This window comes from Mobula birostris, chromosome 8, assembly GCF_030028105.1.
Source record: "Mobula birostris isolate sMobBir1 chromosome 8, sMobBir1.hap1, whole genome shotgun sequence".
In the NCBI taxonomy this organism is placed as follows: domain Eukaryota; kingdom Metazoa; phylum Chordata; class Chondrichthyes; order Myliobatiformes; family Myliobatidae; genus Mobula; species Mobula birostris.
Genome location: NC_092377.1, coordinates 11037951 through 11060503, shown reverse-complemented (window position 1 = coordinate 11060503; position 22553 = coordinate 11037951). Strand labels below are relative to the sequence as shown.

Genomic DNA, 22553 nt, shown 5'->3' with positions numbered 1-22553 from the left:
TTGGGTGTATTTAAGGCAGAGATTGATAGGTATCTGAGTAGCCAGGGCATCAAAGGTTATGGTGAGAAGGCGGGGAGTGGGACTAAATAGGAGAATGCATCAGCTCATGATAAAATGGCGGAGCAGACTCGATGGGCCGAACGGCTGACTTCTGCTCCTTTGTCTTATGGTCTTATGGAGACACTTAGATAGGAATATGGATGATAGAAAGATTGAGGGCTATGCTGGAGGGAAGGATTAGATTGAGCTGGGCAGAACATTGAGGACCGTAGGGCCAGTACTGTGCTGTTATGTTCCACGTTCAGTGTTCAATGTCCTATCCTTGATCTGATGGGCTTTTCCCACCGTTCGAACCTGCACTGCATGACTTTTAACAATAATCAAATAATTTGCAAAGACCATAAACATGATACAGACTACCAGCTGAATCCCTACTCCGTACCGTGGATCTCTGCTCACCAACCGACAGTAGCTCTGGCACTCAGTGTCACTGCTCTTAGCGCATAAACACCGCCTCAGTTCCCGCTTTCGGCGCATCACTGGGTGCCCCAGACCGTACGGAACAACTTGCCTGCAAAGAAGAAGTTGGTGGTTAGAGTTCACAGTCCCAGGTGACTGCGGATTTTTGTCATCTATTCTCGGGTTGAGAACAACCATCAGACTGTAACACACAGGAGTAGAATTAGGCCATTCGGCCCATTGAGGTGGTCTACCATACAATCTTCGCCAATTTTTTTCCAAACCAACACATAAAATGATGGAGGAACTCAGCAGGTCAGGCAGCAACTCTGGAGAGGGAATAAACAGGTGATGATTTGGGCTGAGACCCTTCATCAGGACTGGAAAGGAAGGGAATAAGGTGGGTAAAGAACTGGAAGGTGATGGGTGAGACCAGGTGAGGGGAAAAGTGTGTGGGTCAGTGAGGGTTTCCAGTCCTTGGCCCTGGACTACTTTTGATTTGAGCCTCTATCTTCCAGCTTGCCGACTTTAGTCTTTCACCTTCAGCCTTCTACTTCCAGACTCATCACACTTTGCACTTTGACCTTCAGCTTTGCCCTCCAAACTTTGCTGACCTCTGGGTCACTCCCACCTATCACCTTCCTACATCTTACCTCATCCTCTCTCCCCCTCGACAGGTACAGCAGGTACAGCAGGCAGTGAAGAAAGCTAATGGCATGTTGGCCTTCATAACAAGGGGAGTTGAGTTTAGGAGCAAAGAAGTCCTTCTGCAGTTGTACAGGGCCCTGCTGAGACCACGCCTGGAACATTGTGTACAGTTTTGGTCTCCAAATTTGAGGAAGGATATTCTAGCTATTGAGGAAGTGCAGCATTGGTTCACGAGGTTAATTCCTGGGATGGCGGGACTGTCATATGTTGAAAGATTGGAGTGACTGGGCTTGTATACACTGGAATTTAGAAGGATGAGAGGTGATCTGATTGAAACATATAAGATTATTAAGGGATTGGACGCGCTAGAGGCAGGAAATATGTTCCCGACGTTGGGGAGTCCAGAACCAGAGGCCACAGTTTAAGAATAAGGGATAGACCATTTAGAACAGAGTTGAGGAAAAACTTTTTCACACAGAGGGTTGTGGTTCTGTGGAATGCTCTGCCTCAGAAGGCAGTGGAGGCCAATTCTCTGGATTCTTTCAAGAAAGAGTTAGATAGAGCTCTTAAAGATAATGGAGTCAAGGGATATGGGGAGAATGCAGGAAAAGGGTACTGATTGTGGATGATCAGCCATGATCACAGTGAATGGAGGTGCTGGCTTGAAGGGCTGAATGGTCTACTCCTGCACCTATTGTCTATTGTCTATTATTGTCTATTGACTGGTTTCACCTGGCTTCACCTATCACCTGCCAGCATTTACTTCTTCCCCTTCCCCTCACTGTATTATCTTGGCTCCTACTCTCTTCCTTTCAAGTCCCGATGAAGGCATCAGCCAAAAACGTCAACTGTTTATTCCTCTCTATAGATACTGCCAACATGTGTTCTTCCAGCATTTTGTGTGTGTTGCTCTGGGTTTCCAGTACCTGCAGAAACTCCTGTGTTTCAGTATCCCAAAGAGTAAGATTCATGTCCTGGCAATGTTCCAAATTCCACACTGCTTGTCAATTAGTCATGACCATATCACTCTCTGATGGAATACAGTAATCACATAAACATTCAATTATTGGATAAACATGCTGAGAGCTGATCCAGATTTATAAATTTCACTCGCATTATTAACAGCTGAGGCATTTATATTTGTTATTTGTACCAGAAGTTAACAGCTTGTATCAATAATAGTGAACTAACTGTACCAAGTTCTGGAAGTATTCAGCAGGTCAGTCATCAACTGTGATGAGAGAAACATTAACACTTTAACTCATGAAGTCATTTATACAACACAGAAACAGGCCCTTTGGCCCATCTAGTCCATACTCACCAAGATTCCCATCTAAGCTAGTCCCATTTGACCATATCCTTCTAAACCAGGGGTTCTCAACCCTTCTTGTGCCACGGATGCCTTCCATTTACACAGGGTTGGTGAATTCCAGGTTAGGGATGCCTGTAGACCATTCCCATCCATGTATCTGTCCAAGTAGCCTCTCAAAGTCCAACCCCGCGTCTCTGTCTTGAGAGGTGGAAATGGGTAAGGCCAGCCAACAGGGCTCTGGTGAAGCTGTATAAGCCAATCCCCTGTACAGTGGACGTAATGGATTGCGGAAGCATTGCTTATATTGACTCCAGAGGATAATGGAGATGGGAGGTTATCAATGGCCTATGCTCCACTGGGGGCTAAGGGCCCAAGAAAGCACCCCTGTTCAAATAGAGCATGGAACATACAGCACTGCAGTAGAGTACAGGCTCTTAAGACCATAAGATATAGGAGCAGAAGTAGGCCATTCAGCCCATTGAGTCTACTCTGCCATTCAATCATACACTGATCCAATTTTTCCAGTCATCCCCACTCCTCTGCCTTCTCCCCATACCCTTTGATGCCCTGGCTAATCAAGAACCTATCTATCTCTTCAGCCCACGATACATGATGGAGAGTATATTCACTGGTTACATCACAGCCTGATATGGAAACACTAACGCCCTTGAACAGAAAAGCCCACAAAAAGTAGTGGATACGGCCCAATCCATCACAGGTAAAGCCCTCCCCATCAATGAGCACATCTGCAAGCAGCATCCATCAGCAAGGACCGCTACCACCCAGTTCATGCTCTCTTCTCCCTGCTGCCATCAGAAAGGCACAGGAGACTCAGGACCCACAACACCAGGTTCCATAACAGTTATTACCCTTCAATCATTAGGCTGTTGAACCAGGGTGGATAACTTCACTGTGTTGGTGCATGGCCAAGTGGTTAAGGCGCTCGTCTAGCGATCTGAAGATCGCTAGTTCGAGCCTTGGCTGAGGCAGCGTGTTGTGTCCTTGAGCAAAGCACTTAATCACACATTGCTCTGCGACGACACCAGTGCCAAGCTGTACGGGTCTTAATGCCCTTCCCTTGGACAACATCGGTGGCGTGGAGATGGGAGACTTGCAGCATGGGCAACTGCTGGTCTTCCGTACAACCTTGCCCAGGCCTGCGCCCTGGAAACCTTACATGGCGCAAATCCATGGTCTCATGAGACTAACGGATGCCTATATAAACTTCACTAAACTGATCTTTGAACACCACTTATGGACTCAGTTTCAAGGACTTTCCAAATCATGTTCTCAGTATTATTTACTTACTTTGCTATTAATATTATTATTTGTTTGTTTTGTATTTGCACATTGGTTGCATGTTAGTGTTTACGTGTAGTTTTTCATGGATTTATTGTATTGTATTGTATTTGTGTTGGGCGCGTGGTCAAGTGGTTAAGGCGATCATCTAGTAATCTGAAGGTTGCTAGTTCGAGCCTCAGCTGTGGCAGCGTGTATGTGTCCTTGAGCAAGGCACTTAACCACACATTGCCCAAGTGTCTGTGCGAGGAGTGGCACCCCACACAGACTTCCAACCTACACCTTGTAAGGCATGAAAATACCCAACGCAGGCCTCTCATGGTCCGAGTCGACGTTCCCTCCTCCCTATTGTATTTCTTTGTTCTATGGGCCATTGTTGCAAGAAAATGAATCTCAGGGTAGTATATGGAGACATATACGGTACGTACTTTGATAATAAATTTACCTTGAATTTTGAACCTTGCCTTTGGCCCATATCCCTCTTAACCAGGGGTTCCCAACATTCTTTATGCCATGGACCCCTACTATCCACTGAGGGGTTTGTGGAACCCAGGTAGGTAACCCGTACTCTAAACTATTCCCACTCGGTATCTCTCCAAAGAGAATATAGTACATAGGACACTGCAGCACAGTTCCAACCTTATAACATACTCGAAGATCAATCTAAACATTCCCTTCGACATAGCCCTCCATTCTTCTATCATCCATGTGCCTATCTAAGAGCGTCTTGAATGTCCCGAATGTTACCATACGCACCCGACCACGTTCTGGGAGTTAGACATTCCAACTCTCCGGGCTATCGACAGCTGGTGCAGCCTCTTTAAAGGCTCAGGCCTGACATGCGAATTTGCGGCCATATTTCAGTACCTGGATTTCACTATTTAAAGAGCAGCCAAACTGGGGTTCAGTGCTCAGTCGGCAGCTCTAATTGGGATTCTTATTTAGTGTCTGGTTTAGAATCCAGTCCTCATTTCAATTTCGTATCGCATCTCAATTCTAGTCTTGGATACTCCAGCAGTTGGGTCCTAACCATCCTTGCCTAGGTCTCTCGTCACATCTAACGTATCTGCCCTTCCGACATCTCTGAGTTATCTTTGACAACCTTGCATACTTTCTGCCGATCGCCTTAAAATTATGACCCCTCATATTAGCCATTTCCACACTGGGAAAATGTCTCTGACTGTCCACTCAATCTACGCTTCTTATCATCTTGAACACCTCTATCAAGTCATCTCTCACGCTCCTTTGCTCCAAAGAGAAAAGCCCCAACTCGCTGAGTAGAGCATAGGACGAGAGAGAATAGGACCAACCAAGTGTGACAGTGGAAAAGTGTGTACGGAACCGGAGGAGACCGCAGAGATAATTAATGAATACTTTGCTTCAGTATTCACTACGGAAAGGGACCTTGGCAATTTTAGGAATGACTTACAGAGGATTGAAAAGCTTGAGCACATAGATGTGAAGAAAGAGGATGTGTTGGAGCTTTTGGAAAGCATCAAGTTGGATAAGTCTCTGGGACCGGACGGGATATACCCCAGGCTACTGTAGGAGGCAAGGGAGGAGATTGCTGAGCCTCTGGTAATGATTTCTGCATCATCACTGGGGACGGGAGAGGTTCCGGAGGATTGGAGGGTTGCAGATGTTGTTCCCTTATTCAAGAAATGGAGTAGAGATAGCCCAGGAAATTATAGACCAGTGAGTCTTACTTCAGTGGTTGGTAAGTTGATGGAAAAGATCCTCAGAGGCAGGATTTATGAATATTTGGAGAGGCATAATATGATTGGGAATAGTCAGCATGGCTTTGTCAAAGATAGGTCGTGCCTTTTAAGCCTGATTGAATTTTTTGAGGATGTGACTAAAACACATTGATGAAGGAAGAGCAGTAGATGTAGTGTATATGGATTTCAGCAAGGCATTTGATAAGGTACCTCATGCAAGGCTTATTGAGAAAGTAACGAGACATTGGATCCAAGGGGACATTGCTTTGAGGATCCAGAATTGGCTTGCACTCAGAAGGCAAAGAGTGATTGTAGATGGGTGATATTCTATATGGAGGCCGGTGACAAGTGGTGTGCCTCAGGGATCTGTTCTGGGACCCCTTCTCCACATGATTTTTATAAATGACCTGGATGAGGAAGTGGAGGGATGGGTTAGTAACTTTGCTGATGACACAAAGGTTGGGGGTGTTGTGGATAGTGTGGATGGCTGTCAGAGGTTATAGCGGGACATTGATAGGATGTAAGATTGGGCTGAGAAGTGGCAGGTGGAGTTCAACCCAGATAAGTGTGAGGTGGTTCATCTTGGTAGGTTAAATATGATGGCAGAATACAGTATTAATAGCAGGACTCTTGGCAATGGGGAGGATCAGAGGGATCTTGGGGTCCGAGTCCATGGGACACTCAAAGCTGCTGCGCAGATTGACTCTGTGGTTAAGAAGACATATGGTGGATTGGACTTCATCAACTGTGGGATTGAATTTAATAGCCAAGAGTTAATGTTACAGCTATATGGAACCCTGGTCAGGCCCCCTTTGGAGTACTGTGCTCGGTTCTGGTCACCTCACTATAGGAAGGATGTGGAAACTATAGAAAGGCTGCAGAGGCGATTTACAAGGATGTTGTCTGGATTAGGGAGCATGCCTTATGAGAATAGGTTGAGTGAACTCGGCCTTCTCTCATTGGAGCATCGGAGGATGAGAGGTGACCTGATAGAGGTGTATAAGATGATGAGGGCCGAAGTGCGGGAAATGGAGGAGATGCGGGTGAGGGCATCATGGATGACAGCAGAAGGGAAGCCACGATCCTTAAAGAAAGAGGACATTTGAGATGTCCTGGAACGGAAAGCCTCATCCTGGGAGCAGATGCGGCAGAGACGGAGGAACTGGGAATAGGGAATGGCATTTTTCAATATGGCAGGGGCCCTCACCCCATCCTCCCACCACCACAACAGGGACAGAGTTCCCCTTGTCCTCACCTACCACCCCACCAGCCTCCGGATCCAGTACATTATCCTCCGCAACTTCTGCCACCTTCAACAGGACCCCACCACTAAGCACATCTTTCCCTCTCCACCCCTCTCCACTTTCTGCAGGGATCGGTCCATCCGCAACTCCCTGGTCCACACATCCTTCCCCACGGATCTCCCACCTGGCACTTATCCCTGTAAGCGTAAGTGCTACATCTGTCCCTACACCTCCTCTCTTACCACCATTCAGGGCCCCAAACAGTCCTTCCAGGTGAGGCAACACTTCACTTGTGAGTCTGTTGGGGTCATCTATTGCATCCGGTGCTCCCGGTGCAGCCTCCTCTACATCGGTGAAACCCGACGCAGATTGGGGTCCGCTTTGTCGAGCACCTCCACTCCGTCCGCCACAACAGACAGGACCTCCCGGTTGCCACCCACTTCAACTCTGCTTCACATTCCCATTTGGATATGTCCATACATATGTCTACTGCCATGATGAGGCTAAACTCAGGGTGGAGGAGCAACACCTCATATACCGTCTAGGTAGTCTCCAGCCCCTTGGTATGAACATAGAATTCTCCAACTTCCGGTAATTCCCTCCCCCTCCCTTCCCCTATCCCTATCTCACTCTGCCCCCTCCCCCAGCTGCCTATCACTCCCTCATGGTTCCACCCCCTTCTACTACCCATTGTGTTTTCCCCTATTCCTTCTTCACCTTTCCTGCCTATCACCTCCCTGCCTCCCCTCCCCCACCCCTTTATCTTTCTCCTTACTGGTTTTTCACCTGGAACCTACCAGCCTTCTCCTTCCCACCCTCCCCCCACCTTCCTTATAGGGCCTCTGCACCTTCCCTCTACAGTCCTGACGAAGGGTTCCAGCCCGAAACATTGACTGATCGTTTCCATGGATGCTGCCGGACCTGCTGACTTCCTCCAGCGTGTTGTGAGTGTTGCCCAACGGATGGTGCCAATCCTGGTCATATTACGATCCAGGAACATGTTTGTAGACTGGATATTGAACTTTTTGCTGTTGGACTTCGGCCATGGTCCACTGAGATACAACACTGGGCATCACGGGAGGTTGTTCCTGCCTGTGGCCATCGAACTTTGCAGCTCCTCCCATGGAGGGTCAGACACCCTGAGCCAATAGGCTGGTCCTGGACTTATTTCCATCTGGCATAGTTCGCATATTGTTGCTTGATTGTCTGTGGTTTTTGTATTGCTATACTTATGCTCTATTCTTGGTTGGTGTGGCTATAACGAAACCCAATTTCCCTCGGGATCAGTAAAGTATATCTATCTATCTATCTTTGACCCCAGCATCTGCAGAGTATTTTGCGTATGTCCATTAAGTCCCTTGTTATTTAACTTGGTGCTGGAACCCTTGACTATTGCTCTTCGTGAAGCTAAACATATCCATGGAATTTTCATAAATGGGACTATTCATAAGATCTCCCTATATGCTGAAGATTTCTTAGTTTATATTTCGAATCCTGAAGAATCCATTCCTAGTTTATTGAAACTATTAACCGAATTCAGAAAGTTTTCGGGATATAAATTAAACCTTCATAAAAGTGAATTGTTTCCCCTAAATGATTCTGCTTCTATATATGATGACATTCCTTTTAGAGTTATGGACACTTTTAAATATTTAGGTATTATTATTACTAAAAATCATAAAGACCTTTATAAAGCTAATTTGGTTCCTTTAGTGGATTTTATGAAGCAATTATTTTGTAGATGGAATCCACTTACACTTTCCTTAGCTGGCTGAATTCATGCAGTTGAAATGATGATTTTACCTAAATTTTTATATGTATTTCAAAATATCCCTATTTTTTTAACTAAGAAGTTTTTTGATCAGGTTGGCTCTATTATTTCATCTTTTGTTTGGAATAATAAAAGACCAAGAATTGGTAAATATCATTTACAAAAATTTAAAAAAGGATGGAAGTCTTGCTCTGCCTAATTTAAGAATGTATTATTGGGCTGTTAATATACGTTATATGTGTTTTTGGTTATATTGGGCTGATAAAAATGAACGACCACCTTGGGCTGATTTGGAATTGAAAACTGTGAAACAGTTTCACTTAATCTCGTTACTAGGAGCTTCTCTACCTGTACAACTGGCCAAAATTGCTAATTTAAATTTATATCCTGTGATTAAGCAGTCATTACGAATTTGGTTCCAGTTTCATAATTTTTAAATCTTAAAAAATTTAAACCTTTTAGTTTAATTTATCGAAATTATTTATTTAAACCTTCATTAAGTGATCCTACCTTTCTTCTTTGGAGGAATAAAGGAGCTTATTCCTTCATGGATCTGTTCCAAGATGGCCGATTGATGTCTTTTGAGAAATTAGTAACTAAATATTCTCCCTTGTACTCACATTTCCTGCAATATCTTCAGGTCAGACACTTTTTACAAAAATATTTAAGTAATTTTCCATATATACAGGATTCTGACCTGTTAGATATTATTTTAAAAATGAACCCTTTAGTGAAAGGTTTTATTGGGAAAATTTATAATTTATTGTTACAACAGCACAATTACCCTTCACTTAAAATTAAGCAAGATTGGGAGAGAGAGCTTAACATGACCTTGATAACAGAGGATTGGTTGTGGATTTTGAAGTTGGTTAACTCTTCTTCGATCTGTGCCAGTCACTCTTTAATTCAATTTAAAATTGTACATCGTTACTATTTGACAAAGGAGAGACTGTCTAAAATGTTTCCTAATGTTGATAGTCAGTGTGATAGATGTAAAACCGAGACAGCTACATTGGCACACATGCTTTGGTCGTGTTCTGTATTGAAACATTTTTGGAAATCTATTTTTTCCACAATTTCTAAAGTTTTATAAATTAATTTACAACCTAATAAATTGACAGTTTTGTTTGGTATAATCCCTCAGTATATTCATGGTATTTCTCTATCAGGCCATATGCATTCTTAACCACCCTATCAAACTGTGTCGCCACTTTTAGGGAGCTACGAACCTGGACCCCAAGATCCCTCTGCACATCAATACTGTTAAGGGTCTTGCCTTCAACAGTGTACTGTCTCTTTCTATTTGACCTGCCAAGATGCAACACATTTGGCTGGGTTACACTCCATCTGTCATTTCTCTGCCCATATCTACAACTGATCTAAATCCTGCTGTACTATTTGGCAGTCTTCTATGCTATCCACAATACCACCAATCTCTGCATCATCTGCAAACTTACTAACCCACCCATCTATATTTTCATCCAGACCATTTACATACATGACAAACAGCAGAGTCCCAGCACCGATCCCTGTGGAGCACCACTAATTACAGACCTCCATCTAGAATGACACCTTTCAACTACTACCCTCAAAAGAGGACACAAAATATAGTGGTCAAGGCCGCAGCAATTCTTCACTTGTCCCTCTAAATAACCTGGGATAAATCCCATCAGGCCCTGGGGACTTACTCATCTTAATACTCTTCAGGGGACCCAACAGTTCTTCCTCCCTTACTTTGAATGCTTAGCATACATTTTAATACTCTCAGCACTCATCAACGTCCTTCTTAGTTAATAATAGAAACACAGAAAACCTACAGCACAATACAGGCCCTTCAGCCCACAAAGCTGTGCTGAACATGTCCTTACCTTAGAACTACCTATATAATGATGAAAGGTACTTATTAAGGACCTTAACCAAACCCATTCTATCCAAGAAAATGTTCTTTCCTTTATCCTTCAGTGGTCCCACTTTATCCACTAGTTCTCAATGCATGTTAGAATACCTTGGAATTCTCCTTATCCTATTTGCCATGGACTTTTCATGGCCACTCCTGTCTTTCCTAATTACCTTATTCTGTTCTTTTCTGTTTTCTTTATAATCCTCGTGGGCTCTGTTTGAGCCTAGCTTCCTAAGTTTTATATAATTTTCCTTTTTCTTCTTGATTAAATTGATCACCTCTTTTGACAGCCAAGGATCTCTTACTTTGCCATCCTGTCCTTCCTCCTTACTGTAACATACCTGTGCAGTTGGTCTTTAAACACCCTCCACATGTCAGATGTAGACTTGCACAATAATAGTGGTTCCCAATTAATCCTCCCTAGTTTCTGCCAAATGCTCTTGTAATTGTTGGCAGAATTTCAGATGAAGACAAGATGACGTACAGGAGTGAGATATACCAGCTAGTTGAGTGGTGTCTCAGCAATAACCTTGCACACAATGTCAGTAAAACCAAAGAGATGATTGTGGACTTTAGAAAGGGTAGGATGAGGGACCATGAACTAATCCTTAGAAAGGGATCAGAAGTGGAGAGAGTGAGCAGTTTCAAGTTCCTGGGTGTCACTATCTCTGAGGATCTAACCTGGTCCCACTATGCAGCTATAAACAAGGTAAGACAGCGATTCATTGACTTTAGTTCAGCATTCAATACTGTGATCCCCTCCAAGCTGATCACCAAACTTTGCCTGCTTGGTATCAGCTCATCCCTCTGCAATTGGACCTTGAACTTTCTGACTAACAGACCCCAATCAGTTAAGTAAGACAACCTCTTCTCCTCCACTCTCACCCTGAACACTGGCATACCTCAAGGCTGTGTGCTGAGCCCTCTTCATTACTCCCTTTTCACCTATGACTGCGTTCCTGTACATGGTTCTAACTCCATAATCAAGTTTGCAGATGACACCACGGTGGTTGGCCTGATCAGAGGAGATGACAAAATGGCCTACAGGGATGAGGTCCAGCACCTGGCCATGTGGTGTGCCGATAACAATCTGGCTCTTAACACCCAGAAGACCAAGGAGATCATTGTGGACTTCAGGCATGTTAGGAGTCACACTCATGTCCCCATCTATACCAATGGCGCTGTAGTGGAGCATGTATCAAGCTTCAAATTCCTTGGTGTCCACATTTCTGAGGATCTCACCTGGTCCCTGAACTCTTCCATCCTGATCAAAAAGACGCAACAGCGCCTCTATTTCCTGCGGAGCATCAAGAAAGCTCACCTCTGTCCCAGGATACCGATGGACTTTTACCGCTGTACCATTGAGAGCATACTCACCAACTGCATCTCAGTGTGGTTTGGCAATTGTCCTGTATCGGACCACAAAGCACTCCAGCATCTGGAGAAAACTGCCCAATTGCCTACCACTGAGAACATCTACCATAAACGCCGCCTGGGCAGGGCGAAAAGCATTATCAAGGATGTATCTCACCCTAACCATGGACTTTTTACTCTCCTCCCATCCGGTAGACATTACAGAAGCCTCCACTCCTGCACCAGCAGGCACAGGAAGAGCTTCTTCCCTGAGGCTGTGACCCTGCTGAACCTCACATCACAGCGCTAAGCAGTATTGCACCCATATTGTATTGTCTCAGTACTTTTATATTTGTGTGCTATAGCACTTACTTTTTATTCGCAGTTATTTTGTAAATAACACGATTCTCTGCATTTCATTGGCTTTGTATCTGTACTCGGCACAATGACAATAAAGTTGAATTTAATCTAATCTAATCTATATTTCATTAGGAGTTTGAGGAAATTTGGCTTGTTACCTAAGAGACTTGAAAACTCCTACCGATGTACTGTGGAGAGAATTCTGACAGGCTGCATCACTGTCTGGTATGGGGTGAGGGCGATCAAAAGAAGCTGCAGAACATTGTAAAATTAGTCAGTTCCATCTTTGGTATTGGCCTCCATAGTATACAGCACATCTTCAAGGAGCAGTGTCTCAGAAAGGCAGCGTCAATTGTTAAAGACACACATCACCCAGGACATGTTCTCTTCTCATTGTTACCATCAGGAAGGAGGTACAGAAGCCTGAAGGCACACACTCAGTGATTCAGAAACAGTTTCTTCCTCTCTGCCATCTGATTCCTAAATGGACATTGAACCCAGGAACACTACCTCACTTTTATTATTTTTCCTTTTGCACTATTTTTAATTTAACTATATAATATACACATACTTATGGTAATTGATTTACTTTTCCTGTATTATCATGTACTTTCTACACTGCTGCCACTAAGTTAACAAATTTCATGACATATGCCAGTGATTTTAAACCTGATTCTGATTGGCTCTGCTCCAGTTTAATACTAATCCTTAACAACAGCAATCTTAAATCTTAAGGAGTTGTGGTCACTGTTCACACTCTGAAAATGTGGTCACCTGGCCAGGTTCATTACCTAACTCCATATCAAGCACAGCCCTTCCTCTTGTCGGACTAACTATATCGAATATTTAGTATGTTGGACCGTATGATATGCAACCAAATAGATAGATGGGTATACTTTATTGATCCTGAGGGAGATTGGGTTTCGTTACAGCCGCACCAACCAAGAATAGAGCATAAATATAGCAATACAAAAACCACAAACAATCAAACAACAAATGCAAGCTATGCCAGATGGAAAATAAGTCCTGGACCAGTCTACTGGCTCAGGGTGTCTGACCCTCCACGGGAGGAGCTGCACGTTCGATGGCCACAGGCAGGAACGACCTCCCGTGCCGCCCAGTGTTGTATCTCGGTGGAACGTGGCCGAAGTCCAACAGTAAAAAGTTCAATATCCGGTCTACGAACACGTTCCTCGATCGTAATATGACCCGGACTGTACCATCTGTTGTTAACCAGAACAGTAAGCACCGAACTCCTTTATGCTTACCGCTGTCAGTGCACTTCCGATCAGCCCGAACGGTCTGGAAGCCGTCCATAGAAAAGTTTTGATCGGGTATGTCCTCGTTCTAGTGAAACACATAACACTGCACTCCCGAAATGTTCTCTGATGCCTGGCTAGCGCCGTGAACTCGTCCATTTTATTACCCACCGAACTCCTCTTCTCCATAAGTCTCTGTTGTCTCAACCTGGTCCTCTTTCCTCAACTTTGTGATCCCCCTCTGCATCCTCTGTATGTTTTCCTCCAGATTTCAGCGGGGTGTCCGCCGCTCTGCTCGCTAAACCGGCCGGCATAAGCGCAAGCCCTGGAATGAACAATGCGGCCATGCTTCTGTCGCGCTAATGAGACGTGTCGGAATGTAACTATTTCCAGCGGTAAAAACCCAAATAAAACTCTCTCTACCAGCATGTTAGAGAGGGTGCAGCTTCGATGTGTTACCGTGAAAAAAAATATAACCTAAGTTAAAAAATAAGAATACTGATCGGAATGGCTGTAACAGGCTGCATGCACAAGTACTGAGAGGGAGAGCTACCTTTTCGATCAGGTCCACAATCAAGATTTAAGAGGCAGAGCTTTTAAATCTGACCCGGATCTGGGCCATACCCTCCAAATATCCGGACCTGCATCTCGGTTTTTTTGCACTACCTTACTTTCCATTTTTCTATTTTCTATTTATGATTCATAATTTAAATTTTTAATATTTACTATGGATTTGTAACCCAGGGAGTGGGAAGTGCAGAATCAAATATCGCTGTGATGATTGTATGCTCTAGTATCGATTGTTAGGCGACAATAAAGTATAAAGTATAAGAGAGCTTTTAAAACTTGCAGAAGGAAACTACGAAGGTCATTCGGAAGGAAAAGATGAATTATGAGAGGAATATCAAAGAAGATACTGAAAGTTTTTTAAAGTATATAAGGGGTAAAAGAGAGTTGAGTGTAGATATAGGACCAATAGAAAATGACGCTGAAGATATTGTAATGAGAGATGCAGAGATGGCAGAGGAACTGAATGAGTATTTTGCATCAGCCTTCACAGTGGAAGACATCTGCAGTGTACCGGACATTCTAGAGTGTCAGGGAAGTAAAAATTATGACTGAGAAGGTGCTCAGGAAGCTTAATGGTCTGAGGGTGGATAAATCTCCTGCACCTGATGGAATGCACTCTTGGGTTCTGAAGGAAGTAGCTGGAGAGATTGTGGAGGGATTAACAATGATCTTTCAAGAATCGATAGATTCTAGCATTGTACCGGATGAGTGGAAAATTGCAAATGTTGCTCTGCTATTTAAGAAGGGTGGAAGGCAGCAGAAAGGAAACTATAGACCTGTTCGCCTGACATCAGTGGTTGGGTGGTTGTTGGAATTGATTGTTAGGGATGACATTATGGTGTACCTGGAGTTACATGACAAGACAGGACAAAGCCAGCATGGTTGCCTGAAAGGAAAATCCTGCCTGACAAACCTACTGCAATTCTTCAAGGAAATTACAAGCAGGGTAGACAAAGGAGATGCAGTAGACGTGGTGTACTTGGATTTTCAGAAGGCCTTTGACAAGATACCACATATGAGGCTGCTTAGCAAGATAACAGCCCATGGAATTACAGGGAAGTTACTAGCGTGGGTGGAGCATTGGCTGGTTGGCAGAAAACAGAGAGTGAGAATAAAGGGATCCTATTCTGGCTGGCTGCCGGTTACCAGTGGAGTTCCACAGGGGTCAGTGTTGGGACCGCTCCTCTTTATGATGTATGTCAATGATTTGGACTATGGGATTAATGGATTTGTGGCTAAATTTGCCGATGATACAATGATAGGTGGAGGAGCAGGTAGTGTTGAGGAAACAGAGAGCCTGCAGAGAGACTAAGGTAGTTTAGGGGAGTGGGCAAAGAAGTGGCAAATGAAATACAATGTTGATAAGTGTATGGTCATGCACATTGGTGGAAGAAATAAACGGAAGACTATTATTTAGATGGGGAGAGAATTCAAAATGCAGAGCTGCAAAGGGACTTGGGAGTCCTTGTGCAAGATACCCTAAAAGTTAACCTCCAGACTGAGTCGGTTGTGAAGAAGGCGAATGCAATGTTGGCATTCATTTCTAGAGGTATAGAATATAAGAACAGGGATGTGATGTTGAGGCTCTATAGGGCATTCGTGAGACCACACTTGGGCTCCTTATTTTAGAAAGGTTATACTGACATTGGAGAGGGTTCAGAGAAGGTTCACGAGAATGATTCCAGGAATAAAAGGGTTACTGTATGAGGAACGTCTGGCAGCTCTTGGGCTGTATTCCCTGGAGTTCAGGAGAATGAGGGGGATCTCATAGAAACATTCCGAATGTTAAAAGGTTAGATATGGCAAAGTTATTTCCCATGGTAGGGGATTCTAGGACAAGAGGGCACGACTTCAGGATTGAAGGACGTTCTTTTAGCTCTGAGATGCGGAGAAATTATTTTAGTCAGAGGGTGGTAAATCTGTGGAATTTGTTGCCACGAGCAGCTGTGGAGGCCAAGTGTACTTAAGGCAGAGATCGATAGGTTCTTGATTAGCCAGAGCATCAAAGGGTATGGGGAGAAGGCAGGGGAGTGGGAGTGACTGGAAGAATTGGATCAGCCCATGACTGAATGGCGGAACAGACTCGATGGGCCAAATGGCCTACTTCTGCTCCTATGTCTTCTGGTCTTATGGTGCAAGAGGTGCAGCCATTCTCTTGGGTGTGCTAGTGTTTAGAGTGACTTTGGCTCTTCAGGATTAGGCAAGGTCAGGCTTGGGTGAGGTAAAGTATTGGGTAAAGTTGGTTCTCTTCTTTTTGGTTTTATTTCCCCATTCATCATCTGTTAGTAGATTCATGAGAATGACTCCAGGGCCAGCGTATGTGGGATGTGGTAAGTCTGGGAGACCTCCCGTATGAGTTGCAGCTTCTGAGAGAATGCATTAAGGAACTGGAACTGCAGCTCAATAACCTGTGACTCATACGGGAGAACGAGGAGGTGATAGACAGGAGTTACAGGGAGGCAGTCACCCCAAAGTTATAAGAGACAGGTAGCTGAGTGACTGTCAGGAGAAGGAAGGGAAATGCACAGCCAGTGCAGAGAACAGTGCGGCGCAAGTGGATGGTAGCAGTCCTTTCACCAGGATAGGGGACTCCAAAATTAAGGGACACAGGTTTAAGCTGAGAGGGGAAAGATTTAAAAGAGACCTAAAGAGCAATTTCTTCACACCTGGATGGCAGGGGTCTTTGATGAAGAATGCTGCTTTCTTGTGGTGACATTTTGTCTAAGTGTACTCAATGGAGTTGAGGGCTTTCCTGTGACGGCCGGGGCATCCACTCTCTGTTGCCCTTTCCTTTGGTCGGCATTGTTGTTTCAGGAAGCACCGATTGCTGGTCTCATCTGTCTCACTTCATCATGAATTTAGAAACCCTTGTCATTTTCATGCTCTCAGTTTCCCATAGTCTATATGCTGAGAATTCCCACCCTCTTCCCAACTCCTGTCGCTCCATCTCCCAACAATGTAACAATAGGTAGGTTAATTGGTCATTGTAAATTAGACCATTAGGTGTAGAGTTGGTTAAATGGTCAGCATAACATCATGGGCTGAGGGGCTGAACAGTGCTGTACTGTTTTATGTTCTACATTCTGATGATTTAATTTCAGTGCAGAATAAGCCCTTCGAGCCCTTCGAGCAATGCCACCAAGCAACCCCTGATTTAATCATAACTTAATCAAGGTTCAATTTACATTGACCAGTTAATCACTAACTGGTACACGTTTGGACTGTTTTCTACGCAATGTTCTATCGTTGTTCCTTCTATACAAAATTCTATGTTGAACCAATCTCTGAATAACATTGTTTTGAAGAATTTGGTTTGTTTTTTTGATGTTCTTGTATTCATGCTTCCTAGTTACTGGATTCAAGTGGTTTCCCAGCCTACATTGATAAACCACTCACAAGAATGAAGATCTGTCCGTAACCCAGCTTTGCCACTGAAGCCCTGTTTATCAAAGGTTTCAATGAAAAAAAACTGCTGCTGCTATGGACGTTAAGCTCTGGAGATCAATGGTTGATCTCATTGATTACGTTGATTAAACTTATACCATAAGATGATAAGATATAGGAGCAGAACTAGGCCATTTGAAACATTGAGCCTACTCTGCTATTTTATCACGACTGATCCAATTTTCCTCTTTTTCCATGCTAGGACCTTCCCTGCAATGCCATTGGCTTGTAGCTTGTTAAGCAGCCTCATGTGTGGCACCTTGTTAAATGCCTTCTGAAAATCCAAGTACTCAACATCAGTGGATTCTCCTTTGTCTATCCTGCTTGTTATTTCTTCGAAGTATTCGAACAGATCTTTCAGACACACTCAGGTTGAAGGAGCAACACCTTGTATTCTGACTGTGTAGCCTCCGGTAATGCCCACCCCCTCCCTCCTTCACCATCGCTCATTCCAATTTCTCCCTCTCACCTTATCCAGAGCTGCCCACCATCTCCTTCTGATGTTCCTCCCCCTTCCCTTTCTTCCATGGCCTTCTGTCCTCTCCTGTCAGATTCCCTCTTCTCCAGCCCTTTATCTCTGTCACCAATAAACTTCCGAGCTCTTTACTTCACCGCTCCCCCTCCCAGTTTCACCTATCACCTAGTACCTTTTATTTCTTCCTCCCTCCTCCCACCTTCTTACTGTGACTTCTCATAATTTGTTCTCCAGTCTGATGAATGGTCTCAGCTGAAAACGTCGACTGTACTCTTTTCCGTAGATGCTGCCAGACCTGCTGAGTTCCTCAGGCATTTTGTGTGTGTTGCCTGGACTTCGAGCATCTGCAGATTTTCTCTTGTAAGTATGTTGCAGCAGTTTTCACTGTGGAAGACACTAACAGTATGCTGGAAGTTTGAGACTGTCAGGGCCAGAAGTGTGTGAAGTTGCCATTATGAGGGAGAAGGTTCTTCGGAAACTGAGAGGTCTGAAGATAGATAAGTCACCTGGACCAGACGGTATACACCCCAGGGTTCTGAAAGAGGTGGCTGAAAAGATCATGGAGGCATTAGTAATGATCTTTCAAGAACCACTGGATTCTAGAATGGTTGTGGAGGACTGGAAAATTGGAAATGTCACTCAACTCTTCAAGAAGAGCAGAAGGCAGAAGAAAGGTTAGTTCACCTGATACCAGTGGTTGGGAAGATGTTGGAATTGATTGTTAAAGATTTGGTTTCCAGGTAGCTGAAGGCACTTAGTAAAATAGGCCAAAGTCAGTATAGTTTCCTACAGGTAAAATCTTACCTGACAAATCGGTTAGAATGCTTTTAGGAAATAACAAGCAGGATAGATGAAGGAGAATCAGTGGATGTTGTGTTCTTGAATTTTCAGAAGGCCTTTGACAAGGTGCCATACATGAGGCTGCTTAACAAGGTAACAGCCCATGGTATTACAGAAAAGATACTTGCATGGATAGAGCATTGGCTGATCGACAGGAGACAAAGAGTGGGAACAAAAGGAGCCTTTTCTGGTTGGCTGCCGGTGACTAGAGGTGTTCCACAGGTCCAGCTCTTTCTACTTCATATGTCAATGATTTGAATGACAGAATTGATGGCTTTGTGGACAAGTTTTCAGATACTATGAAGATAGGTGGAGGAGCAAGTAGTGATGAGGAAGCAAGGAGGCTGCAGAAGGATTTAGAATACGTAGGAGAATGGACAAAGAAGTGGCAGATGGAATACAGTGTCTGGCTCATGCACTTTCGTAGAAGGAATAAAAATGTAGACTATTTTCTAAATGGGCAGAAAATTCAAAAATCCAAAATGCAAGGGCCCTTGGGACTACTTCTGCACAATTCCTCAAGGTTTATTTGCTGGTAGAATCAGTGGTGGGGAAGGCAAGTTCAATATTAGCATTCATTTCGAGAGGACTAGAATATAAATGTGAGGATGAAATGTTGAGACTTTGTACAGCATTGGTGAGGCCTCACTTGGAGTATTGTGAGCAGTTTTGAGCACCTTATTGAAGAAAGGATGTGCTGATGTTGGAGAGGGTTCAAAGAAGGTTCGCGAAAATTATTCTGGGACTAAAAGGATTTCTATATGAGAAATGTTTGATGGCTCTGGGTCGATACTCAATAGAATTTAGAAGAATGAGAGGGTATCTCACTGAAACGTATCGAATGTTGAAAGGCCTTCATATAGACGATGTGGAGAGGATGTTTCCTGTGGTGGGGGAGTGTAGGATCAGAGGGCACAGTCTCATCAGAAAGGGACATCCATTTGGAACAAATATGAAGAGGAACTTTTTTAGCTAGATGGAGGTGAATCTGTGGAATTTATTGTCACAGATGGCTGTGAAGGCCACGTTATTGTGTGTTTGAATGTGGAGGTTGATAGGTTCTTAATTTTTCAGGGTGTGAAAAGTTATGGGAGAAGGCAGGAGAATGTGGTTGAGAGGGAAATGGGTCAGCCACGATCAAATTATGGAGCAGACTAGATGGGCTGAAGAGCCTAATTCTGCTGCGATGTCTTATGTTCTTATGAACTTATTGTTTCACGGATGTCTATAAGGAATTTGTGCGTTCTCCCCTTGACTGCATGGGTTTCCTCTAGGTGCTCCAGTATCCTCATACAGTCCAAAGATGTACCACTTCATAGGTCAATTGGTCATTGTAAATTGACCTAGAACTAAATAACTGGGTTGCTGGGCAGTGTGGCCTTTTGGGCCAGAAGGGCAGGAGGTAGATCTAATTCTTCAACATCCCTGCCCCTTTCCATTCACAAACCCATCCTTCCAAACTGACAAAATAACTATGCTCAGTGACCACTTTATTAGTTACCTCCTTTAGCTAATAAAGTAGCCACTGAGTGTATGCTTGTGGTCTTCAGCTTCTTTGGCCCATCCGTTTCAAGGTCTTATGTGTTGTGTATTCAGAGAAGCTCTTCTATACACCACTGTTGTAGCACATGGTTATTTGAGTTACTGGCACCTTCCTGTCAGTTTGAACCAGTCTGTTCATTCTCCTCTGACCCCCATCATTAACAAGCCATTTTTGCCCACAGAACTGTGCACACCGGATGTATTTTTTTGTTTGCTTTTCCACCATTCTTTGTAAACTCTAGAGACCGTTGTGCGTGAAAATCCCAGGAGATCAGCAATTTTTGAAATACTCAGACCACTCTGTCTGGCATCAACAATCATTCCAGTCAAACTCACTAAGGTCACATTTCTTCTCCATTCTATCTGAATAACAACAGAACCTCTTGACCGTGTCTGCATGCTTTAATGTATTGAGTTGCTGCCACACGATTGGCTGATTAGATATTTACATTAATGAGCAGGTGTACAGGTGTACCTAATAAAACGGCCACTGAGTGTACTTAAAGTCATAACCTTAACAGAGATCACAGCTTGGGTTCAGAACAGCATCTCAGGATGTTAGTGAATTACTTTTTCCCATCTCCTGCAATTAAAGGATGATGAAGAAGTCATAAATCTTCAGTGACACAGGTCACATCATGACTGTCATGAAGTTCAATCCCTCTATTTTTGTTTCTTCAAGGACGTCAGGTCTCTTCTCTGCTTTAAATCAACATCTCAGCAGTGATAACTCAAAAGTACCTCACTGAAAGATTCACCAGCTGAATACACAGATTTCTATAAACAACCCTTCAGGAGAGTTTTGAACTTTTGCTGATTATATCTGTCAACACTACCAGAGCAGAGCAGTGTTCCTATGATATCATTAGTCACACAATGTGCTAAATTTCATCAGTTTTGTCTGTCTTTGAGACAGGAAGGAATAATCTACGATCTCAGTGAAATAAATTCTGAATGGGATTGACAGGGTGGTTAGTCTTTCAGCTACAGAGTCATAGCTTTGAACTGACTTTATTAATTACATTCTTCATATACATGAGGAGTGAAAATCTTTTTGTTACGTCTCTGTCTAAACGTGCAATTATAGTAATTTATAATAAATACTATATACAACAGTACAATCAATATAATATAGAAATACAGTTGTGTCAGCTTGAATTAATCAGTCTGATGGCCTGGTGGAAGAAACTGTCCCGGAGCCTATTGGCCCTGGCTTTAATGCTGAGGTACCGTGTCCCGGATGGTAGCAGCTGGAATGGTTGGTGGTTGGGGTGACTCAGGTCCCCAATGAACCTTCGGGCCCTTTTTACACACCTGTCCTTGTAAATGTCCTGAACAGTTGGAAGTTCACATCTACAGATGCGCTGGGCTGTCCGCACCACTCTCTGCAGAGTCCTGCGATGGACGGAAGTACAGCTCCCATACCAGGCAGTGATGCAGCCAGTCAGGATGCTCTCAGTTGTGCCCCTGTAGAAAGGTCCTAAGAGTTACAAGTAACAGAAAGAACCATTTGGCCCATCTGCTCATGCCACCAAGATGCTCCTTCCAAACTAATCCCAATTGCTAGTATTCTGCCCATAACATTCTAAACGTTTCCAGAACAGGGGCAGTGCAGCAAGGGCACCAACACAAGAGATTCTGTAGATGCTGGAAACCCAGACCAACACACAAAATGCTGAGGGAACTCAGTAGATCAGGCAGCATCTATGGGGAGGAGTAAACAGTCAAAGTTTCGGGCCGAGTCCCTGCATATGGACTGGAAAAGAAGGGGGATAGAAGCCAGAATAAGAAGTTTGGGGAAGTGGAAAGAGTACAAGCAGGAAGGTGATAGGTGAAGCCAGATGTAGGGGAAGATAGATGAGGTAAGAAGCTGGAAGATGATAAACATTTCCAATCCATATACCCGTCTAACTGTCTTTAAAAACTGTTGTAGTACCAGGCTTAGCCACTTCCTCTGGCAGCTAAATCCACATAAATACCAGGGTTTGTGTACAAAATAATTGTCCCTCAAGCTCCTATTAAATTTCTAACCTCTCACCTTAAACTACTGCTGCCTTGATCTAAATTCCCCACCTCTTTGAGATTGCCTTTCATTTGCAAATGGCCCAAGAAATAATGTGTCCTCACCTGATAACTCAGTCAGGATTGATGGGCTGTGGATAAAATAAAATGAAAATAGATGGCAGTGTGTATACACACACACACACACACACACACAGAGTACTGTGCAAAAGTCTTACATACATATATATAGCTAAGGTGCCTCTGTCTTCTGCACAGTAATGCATTTGTTAACATGGAATGGAAGGCAAGGTTGTAAATCCAGATGTTGGGAATGGTGAGGGTTCAGCACTGTGGT

At 43.8% G+C, this 22553-nt stretch overlaps 1 protein-coding gene across 2 annotated transcripts in view; it reads right to left on the bottom strand.

The window, feature by feature from the left end:
- Positions 1-22553, bottom strand: part of LOC140202137 (endothelin-1) — a 109976-nt gene that overhangs the window by 8077 nt on the left and 79346 nt on the right. Inside the window, exon 3 of one of the 2 annotated variants that reach the window (XM_072267003.1) lies at positions 443-571. The exons of the other annotated variant lie outside the window; for it this stretch is intronic. Coding sequence (XP_072123104.1) covers positions 443-571 — 129 coding nt within the window. The remainder of the gene's footprint in view (positions 1-442; positions 572-22553) is intronic. 2 annotated transcript variants of the gene reach the window in all.